The following is a 26654-nucleotide window of genomic DNA, read 5'->3' as shown; positions in this document are numbered from 1 at the left end:
TTTAGCAGGCAGGTACACACAGCAAGTGTTCATAAATAGTCCTCCCTACGGTGATCTCTGGAGGTTGAAAAGTATTTAGATATGTTAATTAATCCTGAGTCAAAAGCTTGCATTTCAGGCTAATCTAATAAATTTAACTTGTCAGGAGATACTTAGCCATGTTTTATCTGTTTCTGGGTGGTTGCTTATAGTTTTATGCCAGATTTTAAATCATGATTCTTCTCCGCACTAAATATTATTTATCAGCAGGTCTTTATCCAATCACATCAAAACCTGAAAGGTTACAGTAAATATGTATCGGTGTAAAATGTTCAGTCTTTGAGTTATCTTTCATACAATGACCTTCGTTAGTCTAAATTTAAAACAGACTACTTTGCCATACTCTTACATATGTTTAACTTAAAAATGCAAGAAACAAACAAAAAACCTACAACTATATGAAAAACAGTAGTTGGTAAATTCATATCAAGTAACATAACTCTTACTTTTCCTTTTATTCTCTATCTTTTTATTGTAAATGTATGGAGCCAAGGTAGAAAACTGTAATCTTGCAGCCTTCTTTTCATTGAGAAACAGTTCTTCAAATGTTATTTTTAAAACGCTTAATTGCTGAAGGTAGAACAGAGGGCACAGCTGTCTCCATTGGGCTCCATTGCTATTTTCCTTTTCCTGCCTAGCCACCATCCAAGCCAGATTCCCACACTTTTGCTTTTGCAGTATACAGTATGAAGTTATAAAGCACTGCTGTGTCCCAAAGGCTATTCTTATGAGCCATGCAAAGCCACACTCCAAATTAACTGTGCCTAAAACACAAACAGCTCTGACAGAGAACTTGAAGCATTTTATCAACTTTTTTGTCCTTGATCTTGTCCTGTGTCTCTCTGTCAGTCTTACGCCATTTATCACTGTCCTATTCTGCATTCCCAGTACCAAACAGGTAATAAGGTATGATATGTCCCATTGCCTCGCAAACAAATAATGACAAATTATCCCATTATATAAATATATAAAAACGGTTGGCTACCTACTTCCCTAGGACTGTACATCTCATCAGAGGTGAATGCAAAAGTGGGAGGTGAAAAAAGCAAGTATAGTTTGAAACAAATCTTAACAAAGAGGAGAGAATAAAGTGACAAGGAAGAAAGAGAAAAATGGTTTCATTATCTTTGAATTTTCTGTTATGAGTTAAAATAAATGTTCCTTTCAGCATTCACTGCCAATACATCTTCGACCACAGCTTTACAATTCATTGTAAAAAACAAGACAGATGAATGGGATAAAAAAGAGGTGAAGACTTTAGGCTGTAGAATTACAATCAGAGAAGCCAATTCTTTACATTATAATTGACTATCTCTGAACAGTTATCAGCTGAGTGCCTGGCCCCAGGATGAGCAGCCATATACATTTTGGGATGAGTATTAATCAATTCTCCTAAAAAACAACTCACATACTTGAGAAGACAATATTGAAGTGGGAATAACTGGTAAACATTATATTTTCCAGCCTTCCGAGATGTATAAAATTCTTCAGAAATATGCCCTTTGTCATCATGAAATTCTGCAGCCACTATTCCTTTTGCTGGTTTGCAGTACAGCTTTTAGTAAACAAAATGTTGCTCTTGAACTTAGAAATAAGGATGAAGATAGTGAAAAATATTTTCTTTGCTGAGTTTACAAAAAAAAAAAACATTTTAAGTGCTGCTGGTCTGTTCATGCTCTTACTCATCATGTTTCTAAGGAGGCAGCAAGAAGGATAGGTGTTTAAGTGACAAGCTATGCTCCTAATGAAAGTGGCTGGCTTAACAAAGCAAAGCAAATTACAAATCCATTTCTATAAATCAATATATATTCACAATGGCCGATTTTAAATACTAAGTTGCATGCAGACCTCTGGCACAGGGAAGGTACCTCTCTGCAGGTACCTCTGAGGCAGGAACCTCTTTCTGTGCATGGCATTACATTACAAGGTATCAGATCAGGGATTGCTGGCTGACAGGTGAAGGGAGATGAACTCTCTGCTGAAACTCCCCGTTACAACTCCCCTGTCCTTTGTGCCTGGAAAGAAGCAGAGGAATAGGGAGGACAGGGAGGTACTCAGGGACCAACAGTGGAAATGAGATAGAAGGCTTGTTGTATGGACAGGTAACTGATACAGCAAAACTTGTGAAGTAGAGGTGAGATGAGCGAACTAAGCTGGTATTTATTCTACGTGTTTTGCTATTTCTACATAAAAAACTGTTTTCTTTAACAATCAACCCACTTTCCTTACCAGAAGCTCTGTGAAATGCAAGGAGGTAAAGGTAAGGGTAGCCTGAGCTGCATGAAGGAGCTGTGCCAACTGAGATTTCAAGGGCGTAGTAGAAGTCTGGAAGACTACTGTATGAGGAGTTAGTGATCCACATAATGGCAAATTCAGGTGTGTGCTCTCCCCCAAGAAAAATATCTCAAGCATTCATTTTATCTGTTTTGTGGGATTAACGGTATAGTTATGTAGTATTGTTATAGAGCCCATGGGCCCTATTAGCTTAGCTTATTTCTGTAACTCTATGGAGTTGTAATTTTTTAACTTCTAAGTGGAAGTTGAGATTTGATATAATAAAACTGATTTAACTGCTCAAGGATGAAAGTATGAATTTGAAAAAATGGTAATATAGCAGTGACATCGAGTGTGTGCGTGTGACTGTGTGTATGTGTGTTTTGTACAATTTTTATGACATACCTTACTTTGGAGGGAAGGAAAGAGGGAAATTAAGGCCCAGACAAAAGCACATGATCCAGAAAATAAATTCACTTGAATGGGAAGAAAAGAAATCCTGATCAGCATTCCCCAAAGTCTCTTACCACTGACCAAGAGCCTTGTGAGGCATTTTTTTTTTTAATCTGAGGAAATTCCCCTTGGGCATCCACCATCACTGAACTGCACAATTTAGTCTGCAGATGTAAAAAACTCTGAAGGTGACATTGTGTGACAAACATAGCTGCAGAGAACACTTCACTTGCAGGCTGATTTTCACTCCACAGAGTTTGGAGCAAGTGGCTATTCCCACTTCAGCACTTTGAAATGAATTTTATACATGGGGGAATACATCCTACAGAAAACACAGGCCAGACCCTCTGGACTGGCAAACATTACCATAAATGTTGCTCAGAAATGTGTTGCAATGAACATATTTACAGAGTGCTGAGAATACATGCTGGGCACAGCCCTTTTCAGTATGTGTTCATCAAACACAATGTCACAGTTAGGATTCTGTTTTATCTTGTCACACCTATACCTTCACACAGTGAAACTAAAATAAACTCTGCAGCTTAGTCTAAGAGGCAATTACTCATCTTTGCAATGCACAATGAAATGCTTCTCCTTCTTTTAAATTTATCTCTGTATATATGAAGTGCTTGCCCTTGACTCTGAAGCATAAAATGCTTCCTATTATGAACAATAGCTTTGCAGAAGGGCCTAATTTCTTGTGTAATATATAATTAACCACATCAAGGGTTGAGAACTCCAGGTGTTCATTTCCATTCCTGGTGAATGAACCATTTGTATTTCATATTTTTATCAGCATTTATGAGGTCATCACAACTCAGCATTAGAGTGACATCTGAATATTTCCTCTTTACAGTTTCTGAGTTTTTTTACATTTGAATTCCTTACCTTATTTCAAACATATGGACCTCATGTTTTACAGACCGTATCAAGTTCCTATATGAGACAGGGGATGACCCCAGATTGTACATAAATGAAGGTGTTAAGGAAAAGGAAAAGAGGAAAAGGAAGAGAAAGAGAGAAAGAGAAAAAGAGTAAGATAAAGAAAGAGAAAGAGAAGAGAAGAGAAAGGGAAAGGGAAAAGGAAAGGGAAAGGGAAAGGGAAAGGGAAAAGGAAGACAAAAAGAGAAAGAGAAAGAGAAAGAAAGACAAGAGGAAAAGAGAGAAAGAAAGAAAGAGAAAGAGAAAAAAGAGAAAGAGAAAGAAAAAAGGAAAGGCTGACTACTGAGATAATATCAACTGATTTTTTTTTTTTTTTGATGTACAAGAATGGTGAACATTGGTGACAAGTATTTTTAATAGTTTAGGCTAACTGAAAATACTTGACTTGCATTTCATATTATCCTTAGTAATTTGGCCACATTTCTATTTAATTTTTTATAATTAAAATTCTCTTATATTTTAAAAGAGTTGAAGTATGATGATAAGGACATGTTTGAGCTCAGGCTTTCTGCTTGAGTGGAGGAAGGACTCCAATTTTTCATTTAAATCAGATCTTATGAAATGATAAAGCTCTCCAGGTGACAGCCCATTCTAGTTCTAAACTAATCCTCATTTGTTTCCATAATGAGTTGTTGATATGTCTTCCTGACTAACTTTTAAAAGTAGAAAAATTATATATATAGGAGGTATTTTAAAAATCGTTTCACAGAAAAAAATGTTCTTAGCACTGTTGGAGAATATATGTTCATTTGGTCTGAAATGGTACTATTTGCAAGCACTTGCGTTCACCAGTGTGATCCTAAATACCGGAGTAGGAAGATACAGACATTTGCATTTACAATCTGCAAGAAACACAATGTAAGCCACTTTTTACTAAATTAAATGTAAAAGGAAATTTATCAGACCAGGGCTTTAATTTTGGCTGTTTTTACACAAACCTACAATCAATAACTGGATTCCGTTTAAATGCTCTAGATCCCTTCACATACAGCTTAAAAAACCTAAGACATTTCAGAGATTGAGTCAAGCTGCCCATGCAGACTTCATCTCTATTCCAAATTATTGTATATTGGTGATGTAAATTGCTAAATATTTTCTGTTTTCTATTCCAGTGACTACAATCCTCTTTCAGGCATCAATTTGTTTCATGAGGGCTTTTAATGCTGCAAATCAATAGTCTTGGGTTATATGATAAAAGCTCAACCGTGCCCCCAGAAAGCAGCACAGAGGTACCAGCAGGTGGGTGGAACTCAATTAACCCCCTGCCCCAGATACCTGTGGCCCATTACAAGAGCCATCAGCCCACCACAGGCCCATCTCCACAAGCCCAGAGATGCACAGAGCCCAAAGGCAGGTAGAAACCCATATCGGCCTCCAGAGGAAGGGGCACCATGTGCAGGCTGTCCCAGGAGAGCCTCAGCCCCAGTGTCCCAGCATGGCACCAACCACGATCCTGGAGTACCTTTAGGACTGAGGGGGATTGCTGCCTGGGGGCATGGGACACATTGTGGGATCCGGGTGCATCTCCCCCAAAGGAGAGACTACAGGGGAGTCCCAGCCAGCTCTTGGGGGCTTGTATACCCAGGTGCCAGCAACTGGGGAGACTGGGATCAGGGGCAGCTATTGGGTAGACTGAAGGTGTGAGCCCAGTTTTTGAGATGATCCACTTTGTACCATCTCTATTTATTCTCACTGATGGGATCCACTTGGTACCAGCTCTATTTTTTCTCACTAGCAGACCTCCATTGTGCTCAGCCAGAGAGTGGTGTAAGATGGGAACTTTGGTGCTCTCTTTGTGTGAGTGCTCCAAGTGTCTGTCTGTGGTTTGTGTGGCTGGACAGGTGTATATGTCCATGTGGGGTGTATATGTGTGCTCTCTGTACATATGCAGCTGGGGACATGTGCTGTGCCTTGCTCCGGGTTGGACCTGGGGCATGGAGCTGCAGCAGCCTCACCTCTACCAGGCTGCTGGATCCAGCCCTGTTCCCCTAAGAAGCAGCAGTGAAATGCTTCTAAAACAGATAATAGAGAGTAGAGCTGGGTTCCTTTATATTAAGAAGCTTGAAAGGAACCTAGTGATTTTATGTAATTGCAATTTAATGTTCATGTCTTCCCATATCATCGTTCCCCCACCCACTGACCCATTATACCTTAGCTATGTGGCTTTACGAGAGAGATTTCAATATATAATGGTCAACGTGCAGTCAGAGTAACTTGGTCATCTAGTGATAAAAGCAAGAAAAGATGTGTAGTGACAGATAATGCATCTTACTATTTTTATATTTGGAAAAATGGACATGCTTTTAGAAAGCTTTTCTTGATTTCTGAACTAGTATAATGTAACTAGGATAAACACAGAGCAATTGTTCCCAGCCTGGTTAGATTGCAGTATGCTTCATCTCCTTCAGGAACTGAAAAGTCCTTGTTAGCCCCAGAAGCTTGTCTGTCTTTTCCATATTATAAAGGTTAGTCTAATAGAAGTTACCCTCCATCTTTAAGTTTTTGCCTTGTTTGTCATTTGTATAATGCTCTACAGTTTTCTCACTTTTAGAATGCTGTGCATTCCACATCAAATGATGTATTTTTAACCCATGCCAATTTTTCCTTCCTTCCTTCCTTCCTTGGTGACAACAGTTTTATTATCATATTCTGTTAGATATTTGTAAAGTTTTATGTTGTTCTTAGTGTGACTTAACTCAACTGATAGCACTTTGAGCTCTGACACAGGCAAGACTTGTAGCAGTGGGCTCATTTGTGGCTCTGTCAACATCTTGAGTGACTTTTACTTTGTCTTTTGCAAAAAAATTCTACTGGTAGGAGCAGCAGTGCTGGAGTAAAACCTGCAATTCTGTTTGGTACATTTGCTATATTCACATTGACAAATAAACATGCTTGGGTTTAAATATGCTAGGTTCATCAACAGAAATGTTGATGAAGACCATCAATTACTTGATAAGGAGCTAGGAGAAACAGGCTTTTCTTCAGTTTCACACACAAAGTAGCATGAACTTGGTGATTACTAATAGTAGAGACAATATTATTTCTGTGTCTTGAACAGGAGAATTCATTAAATATGCACGTTTCTAGTCTTTAAATTTTATGGACCATTTCTTTCTAATAAATTTATTATCTGAGCCACTCATTTTGTTAGAGTAAACAATTAAAATTGGCTTATGTTTCTAATGCAATTTACATTGTTCCACCATTGTAATTATCTTCAAATGCCACACCAAATGTATAGCTTTGGTTTTGTTAGCACTATTCTTAAGGCTGCACCCCGCATTCACTGCATTGTGCTTCTCACCTCTTTTGTTCAGTTTTAGTTTATGTGACAAAAAGACCTTTTGCAGCTCATTTTAACTTTCAGAGCAACTTAACAAGACTTGTGTCTGTGCTCACTTTATTTCTATTCCTACTAAACTCTTAAGACACAGCTTAGTGGAAGAATTTTTCATGTTTCAATAATTTCTTGTCATGGACTTATTCACCCTGAAAGATTTATACTCTGACCTACTAAGTTGTTTTTTCTCCCCCATTTTTCTTTCTTACAGTAATGATCCAGAAAATGTTTTCCCTTTTCACACAATAAAATTTCATCCTTTCTGTGCTTTCATATCCTTCAGGTTTGTAGTCTAACCAAACTCATGAATTTGTGTACTCTCTCTCAGTTTACACTGGAGAAAACTGACTACAAAGAGTTGTGAAAGAACCTAGTAAATTGAGGCATATGACAGAAACAGTCCTAGCCTGACACACAGAATGGTGGGCTCTGAACTTGCTGTCAGCAAAGAAAGAAGAGTTTTAGGAGTTTTAATAGGTGGTTTTGTGAAAACCTCAGCATACTTATAAAAAGAAATAGAATACAAGAAATTATTAAGAAAAAGACAGTCCTTCTGACAGAAAAATGTCAAACACCACTGTGGCATTATCACACTTTGAATATTGAGGTCACCTCTGGACCCTCATCTTAAAAAGGATGCAGTAGGACTGCAAAGGAACAGAGTAGGCAGTCTGGATAAAGCCTGGCTGGTGTACCAAGTCTAACGAAACAATCTGGATTCTTTAGAAATAATTTTGTGAAGTTTATAATGAGGATGCCAAGGCATGCATAAGGTTAATAGGGAACATTCACAAAATAGGGAACAAGTTTAAAAGATCCCATTCTCACACAAATCCTGACACATTAAGGTTATTGGACACATTGCAATATGTCATTGCAATTGACACATGCAAGCAAAGACTAGGCAGTACTTCTGTGCATGCTACACACTTACACCTGGAGCCATTTGTCACAAGATGTACCTCAAATTTATATGGGCTCAAATACCATTTAGAGAAGTGTGTGGAAGAAATCTATCAAGGGCTAAGTGATATGCAGACAACAACCCCAGAACATGAAGTCCCAATACCCCTGACAGAAAAATACCAATACATTTTATACACTTACCTAAACACTTACTATTGGCAATCAAGTGTCAGGGTGAGATGAAAACATGGATAAAACATAAATATTCTACTGAAAACTGTGGAAATTTTAAATAAGAGGTAAACATTTTTGATACGTTGAAAAAGACAATGCAATCTTTTGATCTGACCTGAACATTACCTAATATTAATTTTGAAAAGCATTTCAAATGCACTTCTGAATCAGCTCAGAATCATGGATTATTTTCTATATGCAGATCTGTCAGTCATTACTTGTCATTACATTTTTATTTTGTTTTTCTTTCTGACCTAAGAAATTCATCAAATTGTAACACCTGGTCGTATTCTTACAGTCCAGAAAGTACTGTTTATAACTATCTTTTTGTATACAAAATGTACAAAGTCATGCTTCCCTAAGTACAGCAAAATTAAACTACAGGAGAAAATGTTTTGTCCAAAGAAGCTCTCAGACAAATACCTTTCTCAGCCACTATCCAGTATTTCCTGGCTTGTCTACTCAGTTTTGGGCCCCTCGCTACAAGGACATTGAGGCCCTGGAGCATGACCAGAGTAGGGCTACGAAGCTGGTGAAGGGCCTGGAGCACAAGTCCTGTGAGGAGCGGCTGAGAGAGCTGGGGTAGTTCAGTCTGGAGAAGAGAAGGCTCAGAGGAGACCTTTTTGCTCTATGCAACTACCTGAAAGGAAGGTGTGGGGAACTGGGGTCAGCCTCCTCTTGCAGGTAACCAGTGATAGGACTAGAGGGAATGGCCTCAAGTTGCGCCAGGGGAGGTTCAGGTTGGAAATGAGGAGACATTTCTTCTCAGAAAGAGCAGTCAGGCATTGGAACAGGTTGCACAGGGAGGTGGTGGAGTCACTGTCCCTGGGGGTGTTCAATGAAAGGTTGGACATGGTGCTTAGGGACATGGTTTAGTGGGTGACATTGGTGGTAGGGGGATGGTTGGACCAGATGATCTTGGAGGTCTTTTCCAACCATTTTAATGATTCTATGATCTTTCTGTCTCCCTTTGTGTTTTATGAAACAACATGCCAAGCAGGTGCCCAGCTCAGACATTCTTTGCTTGGGACTGGGCATTGGGCAGGGATGCGTTTGTAGGCAACAAAGTGGGGAAGTGGTCACTTAAAATGTCTTCCAAGTATTTGACTTGTTTCTTAACACAACTTCTGTGAATGATAGAAACAGTGTTCTAAGAAAGATGAAACATACAGTTCTTACCATCACTGCAGAGGATGCCAGATCTTCCATATGGACAAAGGCAAACAGCATCTCGCCTGGACTTTGGAAAACATGTAGCACCATTTCCACATGGATTTTCATCACAATTCATGAACTGGCAGAGTTTTCCAGAGTAGAGTTTAGGGCATTCACAAAACCAATTTTCTGCATCACTGGAAAATTTAAATTAAAAACGAAACAAAAAATGTAAACATGTTTAAGAAAGGATGGGTTTTATTCTCACAGAAAATTAGTGACATTTGACTTATGAGTGTAATATATTTCTTTGTATTTGCCCTCCTTTTTATTTATTTATTTATTTTTTCTTGTGTACCTGGCATTGGAGATTTCAGAATGTTTTCTGGGTGACTTGAGTTGACAGGTTCTTTTTTGCTTTATATTTTAATTTAGCTTTCATTTCATGGTAAAATATGTGACTGTTTCTGATGTGTCTCATTAGTTATTTGTGCTGCTGCTTTCACAACATGGTTAAAATAACAGCTAAAGAAAAACAGCTCTTCTATCATGTATCAGAAAAAAAAGTAAAGAAAGAAAAACAAGATATGCAAAGGTACTAGTTTACTTTGCAAACCATTTGTACATTCAGGTGTTACCTACAGGTCTTGATAACATAGTCAGGGAAAACTGAAATATGAATACTTACAGTAGTGATTATATTGAAATCGAACCAGAATAAACAGAAAATATATCTGCTTTCATATATCTTATGTTCTCAACTATGAAAAAAATATTAGAATAGGCAAAGGAAAAAATAAGTCCCAATAAGTCTCAAGGGGTAAGAATGTGCATATTCTGTTTTTATGAAGTATCTTTTTAGTATGCAAAGATAGCACAGTGGCAGATACAGAATGGAAATAAAAATGAAATAGGAATACATCGAGTGTAAGGCATTCCTGTCTACCACTTGGTATAAATATCATTTCATTAAAGGCCTTATTTGATTTTCCCTTTATGTCTGAAATCAGATGACAGCTAGATAGGTCAGTTTATGTGATTACTACACATCATCAGTATTGAACAGAAACATGTCTTATACTTGATTAGGTCACATGTGCCCATGGGTATGAATGCAGAAGACATGATATGAGCTATGTCAAACCACAGCCATTTTATTTTTCCTGATAATAGCATAATCATTAGGAATTTCAGTGGTGATATATGAAACAAATGTGATTTTTAAAAATGTGTCTGCTGCTTACAACATCCATGCAGTCAAGTTAGAGAAAATAATCTGGCTCTGAGAGAACTGCTGCATATTTTTTTTCTTTTAAAGAAGGAAACAAGTAAGTCTTGTGACAGCTTGTGCATAGCAGTTGATTAGTATATTTCTAAACTGACCACCCGCAGTTCTGGGGAGCAAGAATCTCAGCTGGAAAGTCTACCAGAATGAATCTCATGAATAATGCCTCCAGACACCTTTGCAAAAGAAAATTGCTATCAGCTGCAATAATAAATTTCTGTGTGTAGCCTATTCTATTTATAGATCTGCTGCAGACACTGGGACAGGAATGTAAATGAGGTACTGGGTTGCCTTCACTTGTGCAGCATCAAAAAGCCTGCTTTCATCTGTTTCAATATCATCATTACATAGTTTAGCTAATTGAAAAAGCAACAATAAACTGAATTATTCCTGGAAATCTACAATTGACAGTGATGATCTTCTCTAAAATTAGTTATCAAATGTGCGTGTTTGTTTGTTTGTAGAGGAGAAGAAAGATCATCACTGCTGACTGCCAAAAGACAAAGACTTTAGTCTTCAGCTTTAAAAAAAAAGAAATTTAATATATTGCTTTATTGAACTATGTATATCAATATTGGTCATTTCTTCTATAGTCTTATTTTTAATGCTGTACAGAAGATTAAAAATAACAAGACTCACCAAAAATTGTGAGGAATGTATTTATTATTATAAAAATGAGAAATGTCTTAACATTTTACTGTTTTTAAAACAATACTCCTTAACCATTTACATCAACACTAAATATAATAACAAAATATAATAACCCTAATGACAAAGAAGAGTGATTCCCAATGAGGCAAAGAAAACAGTTTTTAAAAAGTTCTCCAAAATAACACAAAGCTTGAAAATATAATAGTTAATCACGCTGAATAAATATCACAACCAATTCACAAGAATTAGTGTACTGAAATACAAAGTCCCAAATGACTTATTATTTTCTCTCGAAGCAATCTGTTGCTGTATTTGGTTTCAAAAAGTACAAGGTCCCCTATATTCTGCTGAATTAATTTCAGCTGGAAGGAGCACAAAAATGCTTCAACGACTAGGGAGTTCGCTTCTCCCAGGTGGGTTTCACAATTTCATGGTATCTTGCTATTCTTTATAAATGCATGCAGAGAATGAAAAGAGGAAGCGAATCTGAATAGCAGTATCTTTTGCTTATACCATACACCTATGAATGGCTCCAAGAAAAAGTCATTTGGTAATTATAAATGTGGGCTGAAGAAAGTGAATATTGCCCAATAGAAACATCAAGGAAAATATCAGAATTTTGAGGCTGCAAAATTGGAAACAAATTTAGAATGTTTTGCTGAAATGTTTCTTGTCTACATTAGTGTTTTAGTTCAGATCCAGAGACTGATTTCGAAGCAAATCTCTTTGTCTCCATTTGAAATGCTTTGGGTCACATTATGGAGTAATCTGAAGAGTACATGAACTCAGCTTCAGAAGAACCCAAACCAGAAGACTGTCTCACACCTCAGGTACTCAGGCTGCTAATGGGCATTCATGGCATGGGGCCAGACCAGACTGTGTGTGAGTTAAAGCTCCTGTAAACAAGGTGTAGTAAGGATGTTGTCCTCAGCACTTATGTGCCCTGTAAATCTACTCCTATTGAACTGCATTATCTGCTAATATAGATGCAGATTTACAGATGCAATCCTCAAAAGAAAATCAGGCAGACATGGTATATATTATATATATATAAAAAAATAGCCCCAGATTTTAAACTGGGGGTACTGATGAACTCCTGAAGTAGATAAAGAAAAAGAATGGAACGAACATCTAGAATCATATGAAGAAGGAATGTCACAAAAAATGAGAGCAAATGGGAGAAGAGAGAAATACCACAGAAATGGTGTGGAAGAGACAAGAGCAACACTCCTTGGGCACCATCACCTCATGTCACCAGCCTTATGGTATATGAAGAAGCATGCGTAGGGAAGATCAACTGTTCTCCCACTTTCTTACAGTCCCCTTCTGAAATGGTAAGGGGTATAATTTTCATTACCATTTCCCATGTTAAAATATTTCTTTGATCTTTGAGGTAGACCTTGGCTTGGAAAGAAAATCATCAAGAAGCACATGCAACATCTGACACGCTATCGGTAATTCAGTAACAGAAATTCTTCCCCTTGAATCTTTACAGGAATCATCAGTGCTCTGAGTTAATGGAATCAAAGTTTTGTATAAGAGTGCCACCTTTGGGATGACAACACAGTTTTTGATGCTTAGTGTTTTTAAATGTTGCACCATGCAGAGAAAATGATTATAACATGATGATAACGCAGTCACAGCAGTATTTAACCACAGTTTTTGACTTTAAAACTAATTCCCTTTTTGAACACAATATTACAATTCCTCTGTGTAATGTATCACACACATCATTTATGATGATACGGTGGTGTGGTTCTCCAAAGCACACTACAGTCTCCTATAGGCCTGTGTTTCTTCTATCTATAAATGTGGAATACCACTATCTACAGAGCCTTTGAGTGTTCTGTGATCCCCACTGAAAGCACTGCACACACCATTTGCCTGCGTGTATGCGAGAGGGTTTCCCTGAAAGGAAATGCACTCAACACCTTATAATCATGACAGTGCTAAAGTAAGAATTAATAAACCTGCTTGTTGTAGTGGGTTCAATATTTAATGAAGCAAGTTCTTTTACTGCTATCGCTATATTATCTGAAATAAAGATACAGAAATTGGAGGGAACAGCTTCCCAAGCTACTTCAGTTAATAAATAATAGATGTAATTCCATTAAAGTTATTACCATTATTTATTACCACTTCCATTTAAAAAAAAATAATGGAAACTTAAAGGAGAATCATACTTTGCCAGTTTAATTTGAATTACACTTCATGGAAAGACTTGTTAAATCTTCTTCTAGAAAATACTCAAATAATGTAAAAGTGATTAGGTTCTTCTTCTGAAAGCTTCATGTAATGACAAATCCACAGAAACTCATTGCAACCAGAAGGATAACCGTATCTCATCAATAATCTTAAAAATATCAAAGGACAATACATAAAAGAGGCATTTCTTCCTTGTGCACAGCAGGCGATTTTCTAGTATATAATATGTCTGCCAATCTTTCCTTGTATTATACAGCTCTAAAAATCAATTCAGCTTTCCTGCTGCTTTGGTACTTTCAGCCAGGTTTCCTCAATTATGGTATCTTCTCTAGATCTGAGTGCTTTTGTTAGCTTTACTGTTTTGAATCCTTTTTCCCCTATCAGGAATTATTATTCTGTAAGCTCTGGTGATTCACTTTAAATTTCCTTTCCTTTCACTGAAAGTACTTTCTAAACTGTTTCCCTTTGTATAAACAACTGCTGACAAGCTCTCTTTAAACCAAGTCTAAATCACTTGTGAACAAAATTGCTTTTGAAAACTCCTAGGAAAAATACTTCCAGATTGGTTGGGTGCACTCATGAAAAAAAGCTTTTGCTTTAAATTTTGTTTGAGGCAGGTTTACTCTCACTGTTATGCTGGTTTTAGCATGGACTAAATGGCCCCTGATTGTACTGCAGATCTCACACTTAACCTGTATCTCCAAATTCTTTGATCCATGTTAAAATTATTAGAGTGGGAAGGATCCAGTTTCACTTCAAAATGGAGAAAATGAGTGACAAAAAGGTTCCAGAACTTTCTTTGCCTACTGCCAATAAACAAGAGACCCTTGCATATAAAATCGTTCAGCTCAAAGGGAAAACAAATTTATAAAATCAAATTAAGAAATTTAATTAAACAGATGCTTAATCCATCTCAGGCAAATAACAACAAGCATCTGCTCAATCTTATCATTTTTAAGAATATATGAGCTTCCTCAAACAAGAATACACTCCTGAAATGATACCTAAGCCCTAGAAAGTTCTCTGAAATTGGAGTGAGTTACAACTTGGGAAGGATTGCATTTGGTTCATGGAAATGGTGAAGTGAGTTACAACTTGGGAAGGATTGCATTTGGTTCATGGAAATGGTGAAGGAGGAAGAGTTTTTACTTATTGACAGAGTATGTATTTCAGACCTGTGAAGAGGTCACTGTTTTCAGGAATTTAGAACTGTTAAATTTGATTTTAAAACGTATTCATTCAGATAGCTAATACTGTACTACCCAGTGTTTCAGGACCATGGTGCCTCTTACAGGTTCTTTTTATAAAACCTCTTTAATCCCTTTTCCATGGATAAGGTGAATATACAGATGATTCCCCATCACACGTGAAGGATAGGTATCCATCTGTTAACAAGATGGATGCATATAAAGTCCTGTCCCATAACGTGACAATTGCCATTGCTCCTGTCACATAAGAGGATACACAACTATCTGATCAAGCAGACAGTTTCTGGACACGTAACACATAATGGTGGGTAGTAAGGGAACACTCAGAAAAAAAGTAGAGCAAACAACAGTTGGTAAGAACAGGTTTTGTGGGCAGCAATTCACTCCCTGGCCACATCTTGGAGAGAAATAGCAGTCTGTCAGACTGGGTCCACCACAAGGGCTCTGACACTTATTAGCCCTTCCCCATTCTCTTCAGACTTTTCAATTCTTTCCTGTCCTTGGGTTGTATGGGACACATGGTAAATAGATTTTATAATCTGCTAAAGTGTATTTATGAAAATGAAATAAAAAATAAAAAAATAAAAAAAAAATGCTGAAAGGCAATGATTTTGATAATTAAAAACTAGCACTTTATGGAACATAGACAGGACAAAGTAGTAGCCAGATCTCCAACTCATGAAAACAAAATGCTTCCTAACTCCTATTTGTCCTTTGAAAATCTCTCATAATTCTTCTATGACAGCACATTTGCAATCACTCCCAGAAGTGCCCTAATCAACCTTTGCTTCAATGTATTTACAACTTGCAAAGCAGACTCACCAGCACTGTATCCAAAACAGTAATGCTGAACATTAGCATGTATCATATTGCTTCTTGCCCTGTTTTCATTAAAGTAGCATTGTATACTATTAATCATTTCTGTTAGAATTTTAAAGAAATCTTTTAGCACAAAACCATTCATCACTGCAACGTTAGATGAATTTATAGGTTGTAGAACTATGTAATTTAGTCATTTCAAAGGTTTCAACATTTCCTCATAGAGCAACTATAGTTTGTTACACTGATTGTGAGATGGATAATAACAAAATTGAAGAACAAAGCTGTGAATAATTTGTAAAATAACAACATTTATTTTAAATTAACAGCATAATACTTTTGAACTACAAAGGTTTTAATCTAAATCCAGAAACAGAAGACTGTAGAAAGAGCTATAATTTGTGTAAATCCAGTGTTCATTATGCTTTCTCAGTTTCTTCCTAACACTTTTTTCTGTTTCTATAACAGTTTTTTTTTTATTTATGCAAACTCTATCCACTCCATTGTGAATTCAATTTATGGAAAGAAGTTTTCATAACCACCTCTTCATTGCTGTGTTGCTAGTTCTTCTACCAATTTGCAACTCCAATAATTAGTGGCTCAGCATTTTCTTATCCATTTAGCGCCCATTACCTTTTGTTTTTGAAAAACATTTCTAATGATAAGCAGTTAATCATCAGTACTTTAATCTTAGAGTTTGGTCTATGTACAAGGCTGGAAGCCAGGAATTGGTAGGAATTCACACAATAGTGTAAGTTAGGCTTTGAATTTTCACCGTTCTTACAGCAAATTGCACTGTTCACACAATTACTTCCCAATACCTCCTGTATATTCAATTGGACAACCTTCTTTTCAATCCTAGGTACAAGCTCAAATCATTCTAGTTTCATCTCAGTCTCAGAACTTCCTGTTTCTATCTTAAAAATAATAATAATAATAATTTTAAAATATGCATTCAACAGTGTAACACAGTAATACTTTTCCAAGAATATTTTAACATTAATGAGGATGTCATATCTCTCCTCTTTAATTATTCAAAGCTTGTGTGTGATTTCTCATTTTTAATTATACTTGTTTATGTTGGCTATCCATGTACCTCGGAGCTTGCTGTTTTCTTCTGATTCTTTCATATGACTTAGGAGAAGATAACTTTCCTCCCTACAAACCATGCCTCAAAGCAGTAAGCATTTGTGGTCAAATATTCTCTGTGTTTGCACAGTGGCTAGTGAAAAGTAGTCCCTTGTTCCTTCTGCCTACACATCACAGCAAATATGATTTAAAACAAAACATATATTAAACGAAATACTTTACATACATGACATACATTTTGGATGTCTAGCCTCTGTCACTTTCTTCCTCACTTTTTGAGATTCACTTGCTTCCCCACTGTACTCCAGATGTCTTCCTGTACTATCAAAAATAAGAGAGGAGAAGAAAGCCACAGACCCATCTCCTTGTGCATACTTTCTTTGGGGTGCCCCGGCTCTCAGAAGCTGGAAGAAATCCCTGCAGCACAGGATTTCTTTTTATACATTAACTGAGCTGTGCAGGGTTAAAGAAAACTTTGTAGCTTCCCTCTGCCCATGGTTCTACACAAGTGAATATCTACACTTAATTCAGATTAAGCTCATTCTTTAAGCGACATCAAAAGTCACAATAACAGAAAACAAAAACAATTAGGATTATAAGCACATTTGAAGGACCAAATCTTCATCTGTCTACCAATTATTCTCCTACTGCAAATTAAAGGTAACATATAGCAGACTGCACAAGCCTTTTACAAAGACTAATTACCTAAACTTGTACAACTTTTTGAACATAAGAAGTGCAGGAGAAATAGTGAGTACCAGAGCTACTGACAACACTGATTGAAGTCAAAAGTCAGCAATCACTGTGTGCTTTCATTTATTTTTACAATATATTTTTTATCAATAGCTTCAGTTCTGTCTTGTAGGTTGATCTTTTACTTTGCCTGCTGCCTCAGCTTTGGATTTCACACATTCCTGGATGATGGCTATGAATTATGAAGGGTACAAGGTGCCCTGAAAACTGTGAAATCAAATGCTTTAAAACCGAGCGTTGCCATTTTTCAAACATGCAAGAACTACCAGTTAGAAATGTTCTATTCTTGAAAATTGGCATAGCTGGATGACATACCAGGCTAAACTAACTCAGACAAACTTTAATCTAATTAGCACAGTTACCAGCTGTAGTAAAAACATGGCAGTATGTTTCATCCTGACTGCTAATCCTTCAGGGAAAGCAGGGGATGTTCTCAGTTTACTAGCACATATTGACATTACTATGCATTCTCTCTTCATGTAAACTATCTTGGTTGTTCCTTTTCTACAGCCATTATCTCTATTTTGTTTTATAGGCATGCCCTTTGTGTATCTATGGAAATGAGCACAGAAGGAGCTGTGATGCTTGTGGTCGCACTTTTGCTTTGAAGTTAGCACATAAAGGCAGTGAGAGTGCCTAAGGAAAAAAAAAGAAAAAAAAAAAAAGCATATAAAAAATAAGACAGAGGCGTAATGCAGCCAGAAGATAGAATACCTTTTAGCCCTTCCTATTTACTTTCTTCTGTCAACTTATAACAAGCATAGTTGCCAAATCCATATCTGCTGCAAAATTAATGCAAAAATGTCTTCCTTTGGTATCAATAATCCTACCAGCAAAACACCCATTAGAGCTAGTTAACATGATCTGCTACTCCAACAGGTTGGAATAGCAGATCCAACAGGTTGGGGAACACATTTAAACAGGTTGGGGAAGACATTTAAACATCCTGCTTCTGGACACAAAAGGACTTACTAATAATGCCAGTAGTGCTTGGAGTTTTCCTAAACTTCTTGGCTCAGTTGGTTAAATAAGGATGGCTCTAGTGAAATCTGTGGTGCTCCTGAAAAGTCACAGCTTTGGATGTAGACTGTAACACACAGCAGGCATAATTATAATTGGAAATATAATTTGGGGGTACTCATTTTCTACTTTTAGACTGCTTATCCTTTAATATTAAAATTGTATTGACAAAGAGCAAAAGTGGCTCAGGAGTACCAACAAAAAGCTCAGTTCTCTGTTTCTTTTATGTCCCTGATCAAAGGCATGGGTGGGTTCCTACTGATTGTTCTTGGTCATGACCAAAAGATTTACTCTTGCATTGCTAGCTGCAAACAAGAAGAGAAAAATGCTCCCAGAAGTATTCTGAAAGACTCTTGTAGTTAAAGGTGAACATAGAGTATAGCCTGGAATCTAAAGTTCATTTGAGACCTATACCAAAAATTACACTAGAATTATGAGACAGATGTGTAGAAATTAAAAATACAAACAGCACTCTGCTAACCAAATGAATTATACAATTATTAATCAAACAAGAACAACTTCTCTGTTAACTGATTCCATTTTCTGACGTGCTTTGTAAAGCCTTTTTAAGAGGTTCAGGACTGGAAGGCAGTTCCCTGGAGTTGAGGTCCCCCAACAACTAAACAGCTTTCACATCAAAGAGCATCTTTCTCTCAGAAATCCTACCCGTGACTGAATCTCCACACAATAGCTTTCAACTTGCTGAAGCATCAGACCACTGTGTGAATGTTCAGTTTTTGTCTGAACCAGCTGACTGGTTTCATGAGGATCATAATCTTCAGCACAGTAGCAGATGCTTTAATACAGACAAAAATCTCCAAGAAACCACTTAGCAACTATAGAAACTGGTAAAATACCTGAATTCTTTGATGTAAGTCCTGTTCCTTGTTTGAAAAGTAAAAAGAAAAAGTTAAAAAAAAAAAAAGTTGCTTTTTTTACTCAAGGGCTTGAAAAGCTAATACACAAAAATATATTGTGTGACAACAGGATGTACTACAAATCAAATGCCTCCAACATCAAAATAAAAACCTTGTATTTGTGTTCACAGTCAGAAATCAATTTGTGTGTGTGTGTGGTATATTGAAGAAAAGGGTGTAAGACTGAAATTTCTTTTTTTTTTTTTTTTTTTAATTTTTGGATTTAATTTGTGAAATTGTGACTTTGTCAATATTCACTTAGAACATTTAATATATGATCTATATAAATATGGTATGCCACAGCTGTAACACCATAACTTGTTAGGACAATTTGTTATTGATTCACCTACGAAATAAGGATTTATCATATCTTTACCTGCAACTGATACAAAGCATGGTAGGTTATAAGCATTTATTAATATTTTTTTTTCCTACTGGATTATTTTAAAATATAAAATCAGCAATTATAATTATTCCATCAGAAAATTCCTTTAAAATCCCCCTTTCCTTCTGTATTTGCACTACCGTTTCTTTTTTAAGGTGTCAAAGAGATCAGTGACAGAGTTGTTTTTAAATATGCTAATACTCTTAATATTTTAATTTGTTACACAGCAATAATATTCAGGTCAGAATGGTATTTGTGTGAAGGGGATCTCTGGCAGTGGTTTCTGCTTATGCAATTAAACACAAAACATTTTAGTTGGGATTTAATTTGTATTGTGATTGTAAAGAAAGCAACAAAAGAGTAGTCTGTGCTGCAGCTGTAAGAAACTGACTTGAGTCCTCCAAGATTCTGCAGTGCATAAAATCTTTTCTCATAGAAATTTCTGTAACTTGGATAGCTACCTTTAAATGTATTTTCTGTGCATAATGTAATTCTGTGTCTGCTAGTATAATCTAAACCACTGTTTATGCCAAGGTATCATTTATGTGTTTCCCATGTTCCAGCAATTGGATTTATGCTAGACTAGAAATTGCAGTACTGGAAGAATGGAGTGATTCATTGCTGGAGTGTTTCTATGGCAAGCCTGTCTCTGCTATAATTGTTCAAATCCACAGGTGGTAGCTATGGCAGCATCACTTGTGCAGAGAGAATACCACACAGTGTCTGTTTTAAGGAAGGTAAAATTTGTCATTGCTAAAAACAATCTCACACAGAACAATGCTTATATATATGGCATTAATTACACTGTTGCTATTAAAGACTAACCCATGTACGGTGAGAGTATCTGTAATAAAAGCTCTAAGTAGAAAAAAGATATTATAGACAGACTTTGTAAACAAACATTATTTGAAGCTGTCCAAGTAAAATTTATAAGTAACATTTAACATTATTTATAAGTAACATGTAACATTATAAAAGTGGTTGACAGTGCTTAAAAAAAGTCTGTAATATATACAAGTGTAACTAAGATTTTGGTGTATTTGTTTTGTCTAAGGGTAACATTTCTCTTCTGATTGGTGTAGCTATGCCCCAAACATGCAAACTAATATATTTTACATAGGACTCCATAAATATAAAATTTTAGAGAAGACAAGAAAAGTAGCTTTTGTGGAGCACCTTTTACACTCTGCTATTTATCAAATATCTTTTTGTATACCTAGCTAAGCTGTGCTGCTAATGCAACACACCAAATGCAAGGAGCACTAGCACCATGAATTCATCTAAAAATCACCTTGCATAAGTCATACAGGATCACAAATCATTCATCAATCACTTCTTCATACATCACTGCCTGCCAGAGAATGGCCAAAGGTGTGTCCTCCCTCCTTCTTAAACGGTTGCAGCCAATGCTTAAAATAGTATTATGTGCCGTTTTATGAAGGCTAAGTATCCTGGAGAAAAGGTATTGTCCTTTTATTACCCAAGCTATTAAAAAGCCACATCCTCCATTGATCATCATTTCAATGAGAACCTTGCTCTGCAGTCCGTGCGCTCCTGTCTGTCAGGCAGCGCAGCTCTCCAAAGAACACAACCTGCAGCACATTGCTACCACTGTCATATGGCAATGGCTGGGTTTTTCCAAATGCACTCCAGAGGCACTGTGAGAAAGCCCTAAATCACACTTTATTGAACCCAACCTGATGGATAACAAGGAAAACAAAACAAAACAAAACAAAAAAATCCATCTCAGTGTCCTAGAAGAAATAAGCACAATGTTCACAGTGGCTCAGAGGATTCACAGCTGTGCTCTGAATTATGAATGAAAGCTGGTGATCTCACAGCAAAAGAGTTGTGGTTGATCAGACAAGATCGTGAAACCTTTCTTTTTGAAGATACAAAAAAGAACTGGTGATCTATCCGACCTATACTTGGTGATGTGCTTTCTCAGCTCTCTGAAGAACCTCAAAACCCTTTCTTCCTACAGGCAGACAGAAAAATCCATGCTCCCTTTTAGCTTATCTGGCATGTACTCTTGAAAACCAAACATTTTGCTTCTAAAACCATATTTGTGGCCAGGATACACTGACACTGCACTATGTCTCCTCATCTGAAGCAGTAAGGAGTAGCAGAGACACATGCCATTTCTACTTCTGCTATTCTAGCAGTGTTTCCAAAATTAAGAATTTTAAAATGTAAGAGGCAACGAAAAAGGAGGTGAAAAGTGAAAAGCCCAGATATTACACTCCATCACATTTGGCAGCAAAATAGAAGAGTGAAAAGACTTTTTTTCCCCTAGAAAATGCTTTGTATTAGACATTTTGATATTTTTAAAGCTAGGCTTTACAATTATTTTCCTGTAATTATCACCACGACACTTCTATTGATGCAAATATTTCACACTGATGAGATGTCTGCTTTGTGACAGATATTAGAAAAAGCACCAATTTATTTTTTTTCTGAATTTTATGCAAGATTTGAAAAACATGAGCTTTTTTTTTTTTTTTTTTTTTTTTTTTTTCTGGGAGCTGGCACTTGCTAGAGACTAGCCAGGTCCTTCATGCATTAGATTTAAGTTAAAGTTGGTACTTCATTTGTTCATAGTCTCTCCTTCCCACAAAAGAACAAAGCCAATTGCTGCTGAAGGGACAAACAGTACGGACACTCTCTAAATCCTGAACTAGCCACAAGGCATCATACATAACATTATGTCTGATTTTATACATTGCTGCATTACCAAGGTAAACTCTACTGGCTTATATTTCATTGTTCACAACTGATGCAACAGAGCAGAGAACCAGGCCCTCTGTATTTTTTTCCATCTGACCATACTGCTGTTGGTTAGGATGGAGTTAGTGTTATTCAGCCTGTACAGTGCTGGCTCTTAGACTGGTGACCAAAATAGTCCAAACCAGCTACATCCCCATGCTGTAGCTATTGCTGAGCAGTTCTTGCACACCTCCAAGGTTTCCTCTGCCTCTGTCTCTGCCCCCCAGCACATAGGCTGCAGGTGGGCAAGGGGCTGGGAGAGGACTCAGCCAGGACACCTGACCCAGGCTGACCAAAGAGATGTCCCACACCACACAACACCATGCCCAGCTGCACAACTGAGCACAGGGAGGCTTTCCCAAAGGTGCCAGTGCTCAGGGATGGCTTGGGCATTGGTTAGCTGGTGGTGAGTGCTTACTTTTGCATCGCTGTTTTTTGCTTCCTTTTTCCCCCTTCGCTTATTAAACTGCCCCCATCTCAATTCATGAGTTTATTATTATTATTTTTTTTTCTTTTGCCCTTCCAATTCTCTCTTATCCTGCTGGAAGCAAGTGACACAGGAACAGGGTGGGGGTCACCTGCTGGCCAGGGCCAACCCTCTGTAGCAGGTTAACTAACAAATCCCAAATGGGCCCGCGAGTTATTGTAGAAGGAACGGCAATACAGTCACTCTGGAGGAGTTTTTGTTTAGCATGCTATTCAATGAGAAATAATGTGGCCCAAAGACTGGAAAATCTGGACATTGCAAGGGACATTAACTTCCCGCAGTTCTTCCCTATATTGATAACAACACACATTTGTCAGTGTGAGTTCACCAGCAGGTCAGGGTTTGTGTGACAACCAGGCTGCGGTGTATTTAATCAAGGAATAGATAGTAGAAATCATGCATATCCTTAAAGGCTTTCATACTTTATTTTGATCCTGTCTCTGCTGGCTCACAGAGAACAGCAGCTCCTTGCCTGGGCTCTATGATGACAAACACAGTCCCTGGAGTCAGTACAAATCCCAGTGTCAGGCCCACAGAGCTGTAAATATGTCCTTGGTGTTGACATGAAGGGGGGCCGAGCAGCACACCTAAATATGGAAAGGCGTTTCAGTCTGGCTTAGTGGAGTCCTTGAAATCCAGGAACAAGAAGGACTGCAGGGCAGGCAGGGTGCACATTATCAGGGGAGTCACTGGAGATGGGGAACAAGTATCATTATCGAGCCACTTAGTAACTCCTACATTTGCTTAACATTGGTGAGCTTCTCAGAATAAGTGCTCTCAAAAAAAATTTGAAGGGTGAGACCCAAGAGGAAGGTCCAAAGCACACCAGGGACTTGATTCTGGTGGGGCATCTGGTGATACTTACAGATATTAGATTTGAGGAGGAGGCAGTATTTGTTAGGGTATTTCAGAATGTTCAGAATTAGAAAATCCATTCCACTATTGGCAAAGGATCTACACTGATCTACACTGGATGCTGGGTGTGCCTACTGTCCATGATCAACAGCATCTAAAAGTAATTCAGGATTGTCTCAGGAGTTTTAAGCAGGTGAACCAGCAAACTGCAGTGAGTTGCAAGCAATAATACTCAGCAATGTCCTGGTCCAATTACATACACCAGGTCAGACCAACGCACGTGTGCCAGTGTCCTATCTCAGACAGTGGACAAAACTGGCATCTCACAAAAGAGGATGGTTATAAGGTAAGCATTAAGTGATATTCATCTTCTAGTGACCTGACCCAAACCATATCTTGAATCAGAGCTGATGTCCTGGTGTTTCACAGACCTTAATAGATTTTTTTTCACCATGAACCTATCCAATCACTTTACAAATCCATGTAACCTTTGAATATCTTCACTGAATGGCACAGTTCCACAGCTTATGCATGAAGTATTATCTAAATATCTACTGCTTGGTTTGAATTTGTGTCCTTGCTTCATGGGATGCACACAAGTTCTTCTATTAGAAGATGAACAGTTATTGCCTATTTGCTTTCCTCATGTCTCTCTTGGTGTTGTAGACATCATTCATAATGCTCTTTGAACATCTCTTCCACACTGGAGAACCTGAGGCTGAACATCTGTTGAATGAAACACTCCAGTCTTTCAGTCATCCCTGTTGCCTTTTTTCCTCTAACCTCCCTCATCCATTGCTAACCTTTTTGAGATGAGAGATGGTGCCCCGCCAATTAATATTTGTGCACTAAGATTATTTATTTATTTATTTATTTATTTATTTTTCCTGAGAACTACTCTTTGCTTTCTTAGTTGCTACTGAGTGCAGAGCTGGTGTATCTCATCTGGTGTATCATCATTAAGGACATGAAACTGTTGGAGAGTGTCCAGAGGAGGGCTACGAAGATGGTGAAAGGCCTGGAGGGGAAGACATACGAAGAACGGCTGAGGTCACTGGGCCTGTTCAGCCTGGAGAAGAGGAGGCTGAGAGGAGACCTCATCACAGTCTATAACTTCCTCGTAAGGGGGTGTCGAGAGGCAGGAGACCTTTTCTCCATTAACACCAGTGACAGGACCTGCGGGAACGGGGTTAAGCTGAGGCAGGGGAAATTTAGGCTTGACATCAGGAGGGGGTTCTTCACAGAGAGGGTGGTTGCACACTGGAACAGGCTCCCCAGGGAAGTTGTCACTGCACCGAGCCTGTCTGAATTTAAGAAGAGATTGGACTGTGCACTTAGTCACATGGTCTGAACTTTTGGGTAGACCTGTGCGGTGTCAAGAGTTGGACTTGATGATCCTTAAGGGTCCCTTCCAACTCAGGATATTCTATGATTCTATGATCTCACATTCAAAAACTGTTTCACAGGGTATTAGAATCTGTTAAGTTCCCAAACCACTTCTGAGTGGCAGCAGCTCATTCAGAGCCAACCCTTCCATTGGTAAAGTTAAAGTCTTCCCCTCTTTAAAATTTGTTTTACTTCTCAGTATGAACTTAATTTATATCGGATTTCTATCCACTTTTATTACTCAGTCACCCAGTATTATGAGAGCTCTTATATAATTCTTCACAGTTGTCTTGGATGGCTAAGGATCAGCCTTAAGAAGCAAAGGCTAAGGCAATATGAGCAAAAGACTATAGCAGACCTTGTGCAGGGTCAAGAACCAACTTGCAGCAGGGAATATTGTAAGGAAGGCTTACCTACTGTAAACTTTGGGAAGAACAGCAAAATCTTTGTATCTAGAGAAACACTTTCTACTTTTTCCCCTAAGTGGAATAAAGCATTTTTGTGTTTTAAATTCTAGAATATGAAGGAGAACAGGTAAACATCAATGCACCTGTTAAGCATTTATGCACAGGAAGACATGTATATGTTATAATGCAGTTGCAACTTCTCCTTTTAATTTCAGTTCACCTCTTATGTCTCTATTTGTGTTAATGTTTAAAAGTGAACCCACAATCAGTAAAATGTCTATTCAGTTAAAAGTAATGAATTAAAGAAAGTTAAGAAAAGACCATGATCTGTACAGTAAAAAAAAGTGAAAATGATATCTTGCTTATTATTTCACATCCTCTAAACCATTAAAAAAAGCCTGGTTCAGAAAGCTGTTAATTATATTCTAAGATGCTCTGAAGTAAAGTTACATTAAGTCTATTTCTAAATGTGTTTCTATTCAAGGCAGCTGTCACAGAGATGTTGTCCAGAGATGATAAGGATACAAACATATTCTAGTTATCCAGGGCCATTGGCCATTTCTGAAGCATAAAGGAAAACACTATTACGAGCAAAAAAAGTTAAGGTTGAAAATGGTGATAAGAAAACATGACATTCACCTGGATTTTTTAAAATTTACACTCTCATCTATCTTTTTTTTTTTTTTTCTTTTTTTTTTTTTTCTAGAAATCAGCCAACAGAACTGCTAAGGCAGACTGGGTTGATAAAATCTAAAGTAGACTTTCTGCTGCCTGGTCTCTAAGTGTCAGTAGCAATACATTCAGCGTTATGAATGTCCTGAAGGTATGCCTCCTGCTCTGACGACTGTGATATCACTCATTTCTCAGGAATAGCAGTTGCCATTGAAAATTATGTTTTGAAACTGGTAAATCTCTGGAAAGCAAAGAAACAAAACATCAAATATGGGATGACTGCCAAACAGAGAGCAAAAATTAATCCTTATTTTCACTGCTTCTGATGGTACTAGTCTCATTATCACTAAATGCTTCTGATGGTACAAGGCTCATTACTGTTCAGTTTGTGAAGAATCCTGCTGTA

At 37.5% G+C, this 26654-nt stretch overlaps 1 protein-coding gene across 1 annotated transcript in view; it reads right to left on the bottom strand.

The window, feature by feature from the left end:
• The window catches only part of EYS (eyes shut homolog), an 883205-nt gene that overhangs the window by 44106 nt on the left and 812445 nt on the right, over positions 1-26654 (bottom strand). Inside the window, exon 42 of the mRNA XM_035323172.1 lies at positions 9368-9540. Coding sequence (XP_035179063.1) covers positions 9368-9540 — 173 coding nt within the window. The remainder of the gene's footprint in view (positions 1-9367; positions 9541-26654) is intronic.

Source organism: Oxyura jamaicensis, chromosome 3 (genome assembly GCF_011077185.1).
Source record: "Oxyura jamaicensis isolate SHBP4307 breed ruddy duck chromosome 3, BPBGC_Ojam_1.0, whole genome shotgun sequence".
NCBI lineage: Eukaryota > Metazoa > Chordata > Aves > Anseriformes > Anatidae > Oxyura > Oxyura jamaicensis.
The sequence above is the reverse complement of the archived record's forward strand: the minus strand, read 5'-3'. Positions and strand labels throughout refer to the sequence as shown.